At 41.3% G+C, this 13031-nt stretch overlaps 1 protein-coding gene across 2 annotated transcripts in view; it reads left to right on the plus strand.

The window, feature by feature from the left end:
- PCSK5 (proprotein convertase subtilisin/kexin type 5) overlaps positions 1-13031 on the plus strand; it is a 622474-nt gene that overhangs the window by 327523 nt on the left and 281920 nt on the right. For both annotated transcript variants that reach the window (XM_088464067.1, XM_088464068.1), the window contains exons 11-12: positions 7371-7488; positions 9706-9894. In XM_088464067.1, the coding sequence (XP_088320193.1) occupies positions 7371-7488; positions 9706-9894 (307 nt within the window). The remainder of the gene's footprint in view (positions 1-7370; positions 7489-9705; positions 9895-13031) is intronic.

Here is a 13031-nt window from a genome sequence, read left to right on the forward strand (position 1 = left end):
ATAGAGAAATTCATAAGTCAATGAACAGATTTTATAGTTGGACTGTAAATTTGTATTGATGGATGTGTTTCCGGCTTTCCTTGCTTACAAGGGTAATTGATGGACTCATGATTGTTGTTAATCTTTATAATATCTTTCAGTTTCCATTACTTTTTAACACCATCATTTTACTATGAAGTTACATTTGTGAAGACCTTCAGATGTCATATGCAAATCATCCCTGTCACAGAACTGAAATGATTAGCCATGGAAACATTAGAACAAAATATGATCCTCACACTGCTACATGTACAGTATCTATTCCCAATTGCATCATAGATACAAACAAAACAAAATGAAAATAGATGTATACAGTAATTCACAATTGATTTTGTAATGTAAATTATCTTTCTTTTATAATAAAATTTCTGTTTGTAACTGGACTTGTCTTACCTAACTGACAGATTCAGAGTAAAATGGGATTCAAAAGAGTTTGTAATTGTTTTATGTCTGTACTTAAGAAAGTGTGTATTTGTATATATGTTAATTTCACAAACACCATTTGATGGAAATTGTCCATCGCAGAACAGAGATAATAAGCACAGTGGACAACTGCATCCTCCTCAGGGCAAAGTGACCTGTGGTGTCACTGCTACTTGGGAATAAATGTGCAGTTGCATTGAGGATTATAATGGGATTTTAACTTCCATAGATGCCTTTTCCTGACCTACAAAAAGTATTGAATCAATGAAATAGTGGAGCAGCTTTTTCCGCTGAGAATTATGACTGGATCTGTGAAATGCATTTGATGACTCCTTTCTTATGTGCATAAACATGTAGTTTTACTTTTCAACACTCTAGTCCATGCACAATAATTATACTGGGCAAACATTCACGTGTTCTAGATAAAGCTCATCTGTCTGTAATGTTATGTAATTCATAGGTTTTTCTATACCTGTCCTTGTATATTTGGTCCTAAATATGGCCTTTAACGCATTCACATTTACTTAATGCATACTTATAAAATTTAAATTTATATTTAGAGCCAGGTTAAGGGATACAGTACTTCTCTTTTTAATAAAAACATCCCCATTTTTTCCTTTAAAGTATAAACCAGCCAGTTTGTTGTCCTGATCTAATCACCTTAGTCCCTCCTGAGTAATGAACACACTGTATTTCACCTTAGGTTTGAAGCGGATGTACTGTATCGATATGTATTGCAGGCAAGAGATTCATAGCTCTATGATGACCCAATTCATATTTATGTAATTTCACCAGTCTAACCCGAGCCGCATATTCTACAGCCACAGCATGAGCCCTATAGGAAACTACCTGTATTGTGTTTGAGGCAGAGGCTTGCATAACTTCGTGTGGTGCAGAAATAAGGAACGTTAAGACAGTCTGCATTGCAGGGGATATGTAACTGTCCTACATGCTTACAGCCTGTTGTACCTGCAAGGCACAGCATGATTTTGTGGTAGGTAAGGCCTACTACTCTACAGCTTCATGCCTTTTTAAGCAGGATTATTGCCTGTAGCAGTCACTGCATGACATTATTCTACATCAGGAAAAAACTATTCAATTATATCTTACCCCTAAACACTTACTTTGCAGAATAGAAATGAATCATGCTACAGACAGACTCAACTATTTCAGCATTACTTTAGAAGCTATGTATAGTTTTAATGATCTTATTTGGTGAACATACTCGCCGACTTTCACTGGTTCTTTCTGAGAAGCTGGAAGCGGAGGTCCATGGTGGGAAGTGTGTGGGGGGGGTGTGTGTTGGTGCCTTGGAGTCTAGTAATTTTTCTCAGGAGTTGGGGAGTTCTCCTCAAAATTCATGAGTCTCCCAGGCATTTCGTAAGAGTAGACAAGTATGCTTTAAAACATAGTGGATGAGATTTTGCGTCTCCCACCCACATAACCATAGGCAAACACCTGTCACAGCCTCTACCAATGCCAAACACAGTGGGTGTCATTAGACCTAAGAGCAAATCTGGATAAAGACTGCAAGCTAAAACCTGGACAAACCAATTAGTAATGCAAATTGTGGAAATTATTTTTATTATTATTTTTTTGCATGTAGGATAAATACTGGCTGATAGTTTTACACTGCTTTTTAGAGTTGAGCTAGGACATGCCCCTCCCCTAACGCTAAATCTATCCAAAGATTTTCATATTTCTCCCATAGCAGAGCTACATTACATCTTCTAACTGGATTTACTCCTAAATTTAAATGAGGCTCATAGAAACACTTTCATAAGTTGACATTTTTCTCACACTGGCTGCTTTTTTGTGACTCTAAAATCTGCCTCTATACAGTCTATTCAATTGCAGACAATGCTGTTTTGTTGCTTATGATCTAATCTGCACATATTCTACACTTACAGTAGCGATGAGAGCTTATATTTTAATTCACACTCCTGTGGGGCTGGCACAAAAAAACACTATTTTTAGACAAATTCAGGGCAAATTGGGTGTGATTTGATGTGATGTTGCTGGCGTTCCAACGCCATTGCAGTGGCATATAACGGGCATTGCCTGCAATTGAATTAACCCCAATGTCTCTTGCCTGCATACCACTTGCCAATGTGTCTTGTTTGTTACTCCAGGTGCATTGTTTATATATCCTTTGATCTTGGCTGTCTCTTGTGTTTTTTTTACTGTATCCCTTGATCTGCTGTTTGCTCCCATTTGCTGACACCCTTATTGTTTCCCTTTAAATGCTGATTGCAGCACCAGGCTCACATGCGATCACCAAATATATGGGGAAATTGGAAACAGATTGGGTCAGTGGGATGGAATATTAAATATGAACTGATCTCACAGATCTCTGTCTGTACACTGCACATGTGCCACAGAAAGTAATCACAACCTGGGCATGCACCACACCAAGCATGTGCACTAATCTCTCTCTGCGTGAAATGGGTGTTTCAGGGTAGCAACTGGGGGGGTTAATGTACGGACGCATGGAACAGTTCCATTTTGTGGGAGTTTCGTGGACAAGTAGCCTGACTTGCGGTTTGCAGCATGCGGACGGAGATGGGATAAGTCCCAATACTATTGAAGAGTGCTGCAGCCGGAAAAACAACAGTGGGTGGCATGGCCTTCCGCATGGAGACGGAAGAATAATCTGCATAGACAGGTGGATACTGGCATTAGCGCCCACAGATGTGTCTGACTCAGAATCAGGCCCTGTGGCTCTCAAGCCAAGTGTCCTGTACCAATGCTGTAGATCATAGCTAAGTTATTTTTATAGCCCCTGGCTCTCCTACAAACTTCCATAGCCTCTACTTTAAGCTACACTACCACTACTGTAAAATTGAACTATAGTTGTCCACCCTATAACTTGAGCCATGGGGGCTGCACCTTACTGTACACCCATCTGTACCAAGGCTCTGCCACTTCAAAATGGTGCAGAGCAGGTGTTAGTGGGTGCCAAAGGCTTGTGGCTTGTGATTAATCATCCCGCGCACATTCTAATCACCACTGGTTTTAGACTTGGGCATTGAAAAATTAGGAGAGATCAGTCTAGTGGGGAGAGGTATATTAGTAAGTTGTTTTCTGTAGGTGGTGATGCAACTTATTTTTTTATTTATTTAGATTTATTTATTTATTATAGGACTTATATTACCCATTGATATAAAAACAATTATTAGCCAAATAAATCCATGTTGTAGATTATTGTACATTTTTAATTCTGTACATAATATGTGTACTGCAAAAACATTACTTTTATTCATATGGTGGGCAATAAATGGCTCTTCTTGTGGACTCTGCATAATACAGTACTTCAAGCCACACTGGACAAGTAAAAGAGGTTGTGTCCATAAGTGCAGTGGGTAACTGCCGGAAACATTCAGTTACATCTTCACTTGCGACTAAATTGGTGTAGCTGGGCTGTAGTGGGGTGTACATTTTAAAGATAATGGGGTAAGCGGATGGGTCAGATACACAGGAGATGAAGTAAATATAAAATATTTATGTATACAGTTATGCTTAATTCAGAAATTATGTGCAGCTCTGGGTGCTCCCTGGTGTAAAATACAGATGTATAGACAGGGGAAGGATAGAACAGTACTCCCAAGTGGGCCACACTAACTCGCAGAATAAAATATAACTTTTATTGCTTGTTTAATTAAAACTAGCACTTGTAATAAGGTCAGAAACACAGCAGAGCAAAAGAGTCCAAAAACATTGTGAGATGGTGTCTCTTATTGAGGAACAACATACTACTATGCCATCCACTACAATCATTGTTGGAATTGTATGTGAATCAAAAAAACATTTCTCATTATTGGATTCCCTTTTGCTCCGCTGTGGTTCTGACTTTGTTACAAGTGCTCGTTGTACATATTAATTAAAATAAGTAATAAAAGTTACATTTTGATCTGCAAGTTAGAGTGCCCCACTAAGGAGTACTGTTCTGTCCTTCCCCTGTCTATACATATGTAGTGGTGTGTACTCAGCAGGCTAAGTCAAGCGTGGGTATGTCAATGGAATTGTAGGCTATGCAGGGTTGGAAAGAAGCATAATTATGCCTGTTTTCAGATGTATATTTAGCACCAAAGATAGCGCTGGTGTAAGTGTATAATATTAATGATGATGGGTATCAAACCAAGAATACAGGAGAAGGGGGGTGTCTCGCTCACAAAGATGCATACAACTGTGCATATTGGTTAATATACGCAATTATACAACTGTGCATATTGGTTAATATACGCAATCATACAACTGTGCATATTGGTTAATATACGCAATTATTTTTTGTGCGCAAAGTGGAAACTTCTACGGCCAAGTTGCGTTCAACTCTGCCCTATGGATGCATATTCCTTACTCTGTTTATCCGGTGAGTAATATAGGTAATCACTGATAATGCTGTTGATGCTGATGCATGAGGTATTCCCATGGAACATTGTGCCTACCACAGTGATACAGACTTTCTTCAACAGCATTGGTGCGTTAACATTACATTGTGTTTTGTCTATCTTCTAAAGAATGCAAACTAAATGCAATTTTTCATTTTACCATGACGGTTTCCAGTGTCAAATAGTTTTCAGGTTTGTTCACTGAGGTGGTCTATTGTGTAAATACCTGCAGCTGCAGACCACACCAAGCTGGCCAGAACTTTGAAGTAAAAGTGTAGACAGATGTCAGGATATTCTGTATAATAAGTTATTTTTTATATTGTACTCTTATATTAAATTGTCCCTATATCTTTTGGATACAAAGTGACATGCTGGTTAATCTGTATTGCTGCACTTTCTTTTTAATCCTTTACTAAAGTGTGGACATTACACAACCTTATGCCCCACATGTCTTTTCTTGTTTTCTACTTGAGATGTGTTCCCTGTGAGGGGGGCTAACTGAAAGGGAGGAGCATTTATATGCATACTGGCTGTTACCCACAGCTTTGGGCATTATGAAGTCGCTTCTGCCAATATTTTTTTTATTTGAGGTGTTCTAATTGTAATGCTTTGCATAGGTGCCCTGTCACAGAATTGGGCCGTGTGGCCAGCAGTGCTATACAAACTGGTGGCAACCCACCATTCACACCAATGTCACTGTGTGCCCTGTGCACAGACTGCTGTGTAGCCTATCCTGTATAAGTGAACGTGGGCCCAAAACACCTCTCCACCTACCCCATACCATCCGCGACCATTGTTCCACACCTATATCTTACATTGACGATGTCGATTTGTTATTGCTTGGCTTTAACTTGACGGATCTAGATGACACAAAGTGCAGGTTATTCTAGGAGCAGGTGCAGTTTTCATGAAAATCGGTTCAGTAGTTTTTGCTCCAACTTGGAACACACAGAAGTCTATAAGAGTTTTGTGCATGCTAACCTATTTTATATCAACAACGTATTTGTATTGTCACAGAGACTGAATATTTCTTACAGCACACATGAGTTCCCACTTCCACAACCATCCAATAAAATTAACTGATACCTCTTGCATCCAGATATAATTAACTGATACCTCTTCCACTTAATATAGTAAAGATAAAAAAAAACTAAATGTACAGTAACTCATAGTGGCTGCTACTACATATAATCGCAATTGTGCGCATAACGCATTTATAAGTGTGCAGCCACATCCCAGATTTCACAACTGACATCGGAAAATTTAATTATTTTTTATTCAATTAGTTAGGTCAGAGTGAGGGACCGTTAGAACTGTTTACTACTAGTCAGATTAAGCTTTCCTATATACGTGTACTTGGAAGGGAAAATAGCTTCCTATTAATCGTTAGTCCAACTCCTAAATATCACGTCCTCCTGAGCACCCATAATATTCAACTCCATTGCAGGGAGGAAAACGTTCTTATGCTGCTACATCAGATCTTAAGCCTCATAGGCTTATATTACTCATGAGAGTGTGAGGAAGTGGGGACTGTCTCTAATAGTAGTTATCAATTTTATGCGTGTGGCGAGTTTAATTCTATTGCTTAGAACGTGTCTGGAAATATGCCTCTATGCTGAGGTGCAACATTGAGGCACCAAACCGGTGAAAAGTAGTTCCTTTGCAGAGTTGCCACCTCCATCCTTCCCTAGAAATGTATTTTTACTTTGCCTAACTCTTCTCCCCTGCAGGTGTAGATTGCTGCTCATTTGAAAATGTTGCCATCTTGCTCCATAAGACTTTGCAGTGGGAAGAATTCTAAGCTCACTTGCGCAAATCGAGGCGGGTGCCTTTTGGATCAGTCATTTTGCATTTTAGAAATGGATTTTATAAATGGCCTTCAGTCTGTTCAAATTCATGTGCATACTGATTTATATACAACTTATCTGTAAGGTGTGATGCTTGCTGTCCATGTTGCAGTAGTCAGCGTTGTCTTTGTATTACCAGTGCGACACTGTAAAAGGCTACACCAGACATCTGAAGTTACAGACAGCCGCTCATATAGCCTAGCGCTCCACTGAGGCAAATTGTAATAACCAAGCTCCTAGATGTAGTGGAGACTTTTCTAACCTAGCAAATTAGACAGGTTCTGAGTTCAGAGTGTCCCATATATGAAACAAATATATTGGTTCATTTCTCAACATTTCTCGTTTTTTGTTACTTGTCCTCTCCTACTTTACTTTGTGTTCTACACCAGAGTTTCCCAAACGCCGCCATTACAGTCCAGATTTTAAGGATATTCATGCTTGAGCCCAGATAGTTAAATCAAATTGACTGAGGTACTAATTAAATCAGCTGTGCTCAGGCATGGATATCTTGGAAACCTGCACTGTAATGGTAGAGTTTGAGAGGCTCTGAGCTACACTTCAAACATAAAACATGGGGTCTTTTTGGAGTAAATGCTTTATGTCGATATAAAAAAGTTTCTTACTTGCTGAAAAGCCCACATTAATACCAGAACCATTTTCTTATCTCTAACAGTGAGCCACCTGTATGGCTTCGGATTGATGGATGCTGAAGCCATGGTAGTTGAAGCAGAGAAATGGACGACAGTCCCTGCACAGCACATTTGCGTGGAGAACACTGACCGGCAGATCAAGTAATATATTCTGTCACATATTTTTTTATTCTACTAGCAACAAGCCTTCAACAAACCAACTGTGTAACATATTCATAGGATCATAGGACCGTGAACATGTATTTATAATATAAACTGCCCTTTTCATTATAAACTTGGATACTGCTTTAAAATACATTGTATATATATTACATATATACTTCCATCATGCTCTATAATACAGCAGAAACAACTTCCCGTGTCTTGTACCAAAAAAAGGACACAAACGAATGCATAATATATGAAAACAGTGTCATACACATACGGCGCTACCCATATCATACAGAGAATTCTTTCTTGATAGATTATAAAAGTTCTTATTTCACTCAGGGAGTCCAGTTCTTATGTCTCACACAGGATGTCAGTATTCCCAAGTTATCAGCATGCAGTCCCTGCTGTTTCTCATTGTGATGTCACTCAAATGAGATATATAAATAGAGAGGGGCAAATATAGTGTAGTATATTTTGTTCAAATTTATTTTAATACATATAGTGCAGTTTAATTGATAAACATTTAACCATAAAAACAATTTATACGGCTATATTCTCAGCCAGTATACACTTAGTCATATTCTTAAAAAGGGATGGTTTTCCATAACTTGTAGAGTAAAGTTGGAATCGTAGCGTGTTTGGCACCAGACTCGGTGCTTCAAGTGAGTATAAACGGGAAGTATCCGGATTAAAACCCTCCCTTCAAGCAACTTGTCTAGCTGACTTCGCACAGTTAAAGTTTCCAATTATGGGAAAGCAGGTAAGTCCAAGCAAAGCTGCCAATGCATTTCGAGTAATACTACTTTTCCTCAAGGCTGCATGGACTTCCTGCTGAATGGGCTGCTGTTTATGGGTCCTGTGACCCGGAAGTACAAATCACCCATCCCTTAATGCTTTCATTGCAATAAAAAGAATGAATAAAACGTTTAAGAGAGATGACACAGTGGGCCTGATTCAGAGCCGTTCGCTATTTGCGGTCGTTCGTTCAAAAACAAGGGGTGGCTATTCAACTGATCCGTTCGCAAATTGCAGTCTGTTCACACCTCTAAGTCTGAACGAGCGAGCAAAACATACGCTCGTTTATTTGTTAAAAACGCCCCCTGGCCGCTCGCACCATACGTCATGTCCGCTATTTATTAGATTAATCGAGTACATCGACCAGCGTATGAACTGCTCGCTATTCTTGTGGTTGGTTTTTGCTACCACAATTTTGCGAGCAGTTCTGGCTATAAAATAACCCAGTGACGTGGTCAATGACGCTGCTGTATTAATTATGCATACCCATAAAACGCCCGTTTTGACCTTTAAGCACGCCTGCGTTCGGATCTCCACTCCCCATTTTCAAGCACCTTCCCCTGTTACCACCCACATACGCCTCATTCTGTCACTCAAAATAGCAGGCATTCGCTATATTGCGAGCACATGAATTTCGTCCGCACTGACTGGTTCGCGCATGCGTATAACGATCCGTACGCATGCGCAGATGTGCGAACATCGCTCGGAACGAGCGTACTGCCGCTAGTGAGTGGCTCTGAATGAGGGCCAGTATTCACAATTGTATTCAACCATAAAGTAATTCAATATTTCTAAAGCTTCAATAAATAGATAAAAAGGAGTCTCACTTAATTTCCAGTTCATGCACGGGGGAAGTGTAAGTCTTTGTTCCATACCATAACCATATATTGTTTTTATGGTTAATGTGTTTCAATTAAACTGCACTATATGTATTAAAATAAATTTGAACAAAATATACTACACTATATTTGCCCCTCTCTCTTTATATATCTCATTTGAGTGACATCACAGTGAGAAACAGCAGGGACTGCATGCTGATAACTTGGGAATACTGACATCCTGTGTGAGACATAAGAACTGGACTCCCTGAGTGAAATAAGAACTTTTATAATCTATCAAGAAAGAATTCTCGGTATGATATGGGTAGCGCCGTATGTGTATGACACTGTTTTTATATTTTCTGCTTACTTTTTTTTGGTTGTTCAAAGTGGGAACACCCAGTCGTACACCTTGGCAGCCATTACTCATAGTGCATCTGTGTTTTTTCCTATCTCTTTTGTATATCTGAATGCATAATTTATGCCCAATAACATTCATAAATAGCCAATCAGAAGCAGTTCTGTACCTGAGGCACCTATACTTCTCTAGCACATGTTATATCCTACACCCTTAGTAATGGCTTATTTTACACAGGACAATTCGCCCAGACAATGTGGTTCGTTCAGCATACAAAGCCACCGGCTGTGCAGACAACTCCAACCACCATGTAATTTACTTGGAGCATGTGGTTGTACGGATCACAATTACACACCCACGCAGAGGAGACCTGGCTATCTACCTGACTTCTCCTTCAGGCACCAGGTCACAGTTACTGGCTAACAGGTATGTCCTCTGCATCATTGTCAGTGGCACTAAAGATGAAAATCTGTTGGTTAATACATTTGTTATGTAACCTGATTGCTTGTACCTCATTCATTAGGATAACTAGAAGGTGTCTATATGATTATAGTAACTGGGAATAGGAAAGTATGTTTTTTGTTTTGGAGGGAACAAGGGAATAAAAGTAGTTCATACTTTAAACAAGAGACGTGTATAGTTTACCACATGCCCTCAGTAATATGATTAACAGGGGAATTCAATCAGCCGCGATAACCCATTAATGAGACCTTTTACGGGAGACACAAATTTGAAGCTATATATATAATGTGCGTTAATTCTCCATAGCAGTTAATGGCTCTTTTTTTTTCTGGGACCTCCAGGGCAGGAGGAAAATCTCTATTTTAAGGTACAAATGTGGGGACGGTTCAGAACCACTGGGACAACCTTCTTAGGGGTAAATTTACTAAAGTGAGAGTTTTTAGAAGTGAGTTTTAGAAGAGATGTTGCCCATAGCAACCAATCAGATTCTACTTCACATATAACTAGCACCTTCTAGAAGATAATAGCTAGAATCTGATTGGTTGCTATGGGCAACATCTATTGTAAAACTCACTTCTAAAAACTCTCAATTTAGTAAATTTACCCCTTAATGTTTAATTAGGCACTTAGAGGTTTTTAATTAACTCAATTTGGCCAATAAACACATGTCATTTTTGTGGGTGAAATTCTGCAAAATGCAGAATAATGGGTTACAAGATGTAGGACAGGTATAAGGGGGAGCTGTATGAATGGCACAGAAGTTTCTAAGGTTGCAGGTGGGAATTACAGGTGTTTTTTTTTAAAGTGGCTTAAAATAATACAAATATCTACTTACAGACAATTTTATACAGCCTAAATTTATCTAGAGCATTTACTTTGCAGAAAAACACTTATTTTCTTTTATATTTTCAGTGTTTTTGATAAAATGTATATAACAGCCATTTGACACATTTTAAAAACCCCAAATATTTTGCTTTTGGCCACTTACAGACTTCTATACTGTTATCTTTTATTAGTTTGCATTTATCTGAGGTACAGGTTGATTTCCCCATTTTTACCCACATTCAATGCAGGTATTACCAGCAAGAATTACCGCGGGAAATCCAGAATACGCATTTTGTAATTGAATTGCTCGTTAATCGGCAGGGGCTGGCTGGCAACTTTTAGCCTGGGGGGCAAATGCATGCAGGCGGCCCTGGCAGAGGAGTAGCGTGTAGCCAGGGTGTCCGAAGAATATGCGTGCTACGGCGCCCCCCCCCTCAAGTGTTCCAGGGAGGAGGCGGGTCCATATGGGATTAATGTAAGGTAAAAATAAAGATTAGGGCAGCCCCCTGTCGTAGTGCCCATATGCAGTGCCCCCGTGTGCCACAGGAGAGAACACCCTTATGCAGGCCTCCAGTAGTGCCCCCAGTGGTAGTCCCCCCTTGTAGTGCCCCCAGTAGTAGTAGTCCCCCCCCTTTGTAGTGCACCCAGTAGTAGTAGTCCCCCCCCTTTGCAGTGCCCCCAGTAGTAGTAGTCCCCCTCTTTGTAGTGCCCCCATTAGTAGTAGTCCCCCTCTTGTAGTGCCCCCAGTAGTAGTAGTCCCCCCCTGTAGTGCCCCCAGTAGTAGTCCCCCCCTTGTAGTGTCCCCAGTAGTAGTAGTCCCCCCCTTGTAGTGTCCCCAGTAGTAGTAGTCCCCAGTAGTAGTAGTCCCCCACCCCCCTTGTAGTGCCCCCAGTAGTAGTAGTAGTAGTAGTAGTCCCCTTATAGTGCCCCCAGTAGTAGTAGTCCCCTCCCCCTTGTAGTGCCCCCAGTAGTAGTAGTCCCCCACCCCCCTTGTAGTGCCCCCAGTAGTAGTAGTAGTAGTCCCCTTATAGTGCCCCCAGTAGTAGTAGTCCCCTCCTTCTTGTAGTGCCCCCTGTAGTAGTAGTCCCCCCCTTGTAGTGTCCCCAGTAGTAGTAGTCCCCCACCCCCCTTGTAGTGCCCCCAGTAGTAGTAGTAGTCCCCTTATAGTGCCCCCAGTAGTAGTAGTCCCCAGTAGTAGTAGTCCCCCACCCCCCTTGTAGTGCCCCTAGTAGTAGTAGTAGTAGTCCCCTTATAGTGCCCCCAGTAGTAGTAGTCCCCAGTAGTAGTAGTCCCCTCCCCCTTGTAGTGCCCCCTGTAGTAGTAGTCCCCCCTTGTAGTGTCCCCAGTAGTAGTAGTCCCCCACCCCCCTTGTAGTGCCCCCAGTAGTAGTAGTAGTAGTCCCCTTATAGTGCCTCCAGTAGTAGTAGTCCCCAGTAGTAGTAGTCCCCTCCCCCTTGTAGTGCCCCCAGTAGTAGTAGTCCCCCACCCCCCTTGTAATGCCCCCAGTAGTAGTCCCCCCCTTGTAGTGCCCCCAGTAGTGCTAGTTCCCCCCCCCAGTAGACACACATAATATATAAAACAAAATAAAAAAAACACTTACCTGAATACCAGCTCCCGCCGCCGCCATCTGCTCCTCCGTCTGTCCTCCCGGGCCAGGCCGTTCTGCATTATGGGAGAGACATCATATGACATCATGACGTCTCCCATTGCCCACTGCGGGAGCCGGAAGATGGAGCGGCTCCCGCAGTGGGCGCAGCACCAGCAGCTAATGAGAGTCTGACAGACTCTCATTGGCGGCTGCTTACAACAAACACACAGCTGCCGGAGCCGGCGGCTGTGTGTTTGTCAGTGTAGCGCTGACCGAACTCCGTCCGGTCAGTGCTACACACGCGGTGCAGTCTGTGTCACAGTGACACAGACTGCACCGGCCCGCGGCCCGCATGACGCTGCGGCCTGGGGGGCACATGGCACCCTGCCCCCCGGCCCAGCCCGCCACTGTTAATCGGGAGCGAGCATGCAGGCGTTGATTAATCCCCTATATGAATTCACCTTGCGTAATAAGTTTACATTATCATTGGTACCACCAGAGCTGGTTTAAGACCCCATGGTCACCCATCCTGCCTCTTCTTGTCATAAAAATAAACATAGGAATGCTTTAGATTCTTTCTACCTTTGCATATTTTAGACTTCTTCCAGTAAAAATACTTCACTGTGGCGTTATCAGAACATGGAACTGCTGTGTTAGACATATCTGCTTTATGTGATACCTGCCTAAT

This window comes from Taudactylus pleione, unplaced genomic scaffold (assembly GCF_031769625.1).
Source record: "Taudactylus pleione unplaced genomic scaffold, aTauple2 ptg001573l, whole genome shotgun sequence".
Taxonomy (NCBI): Eukaryota; Metazoa; Chordata; class Amphibia; order Anura; family Myobatrachidae; genus Taudactylus; species Taudactylus pleione.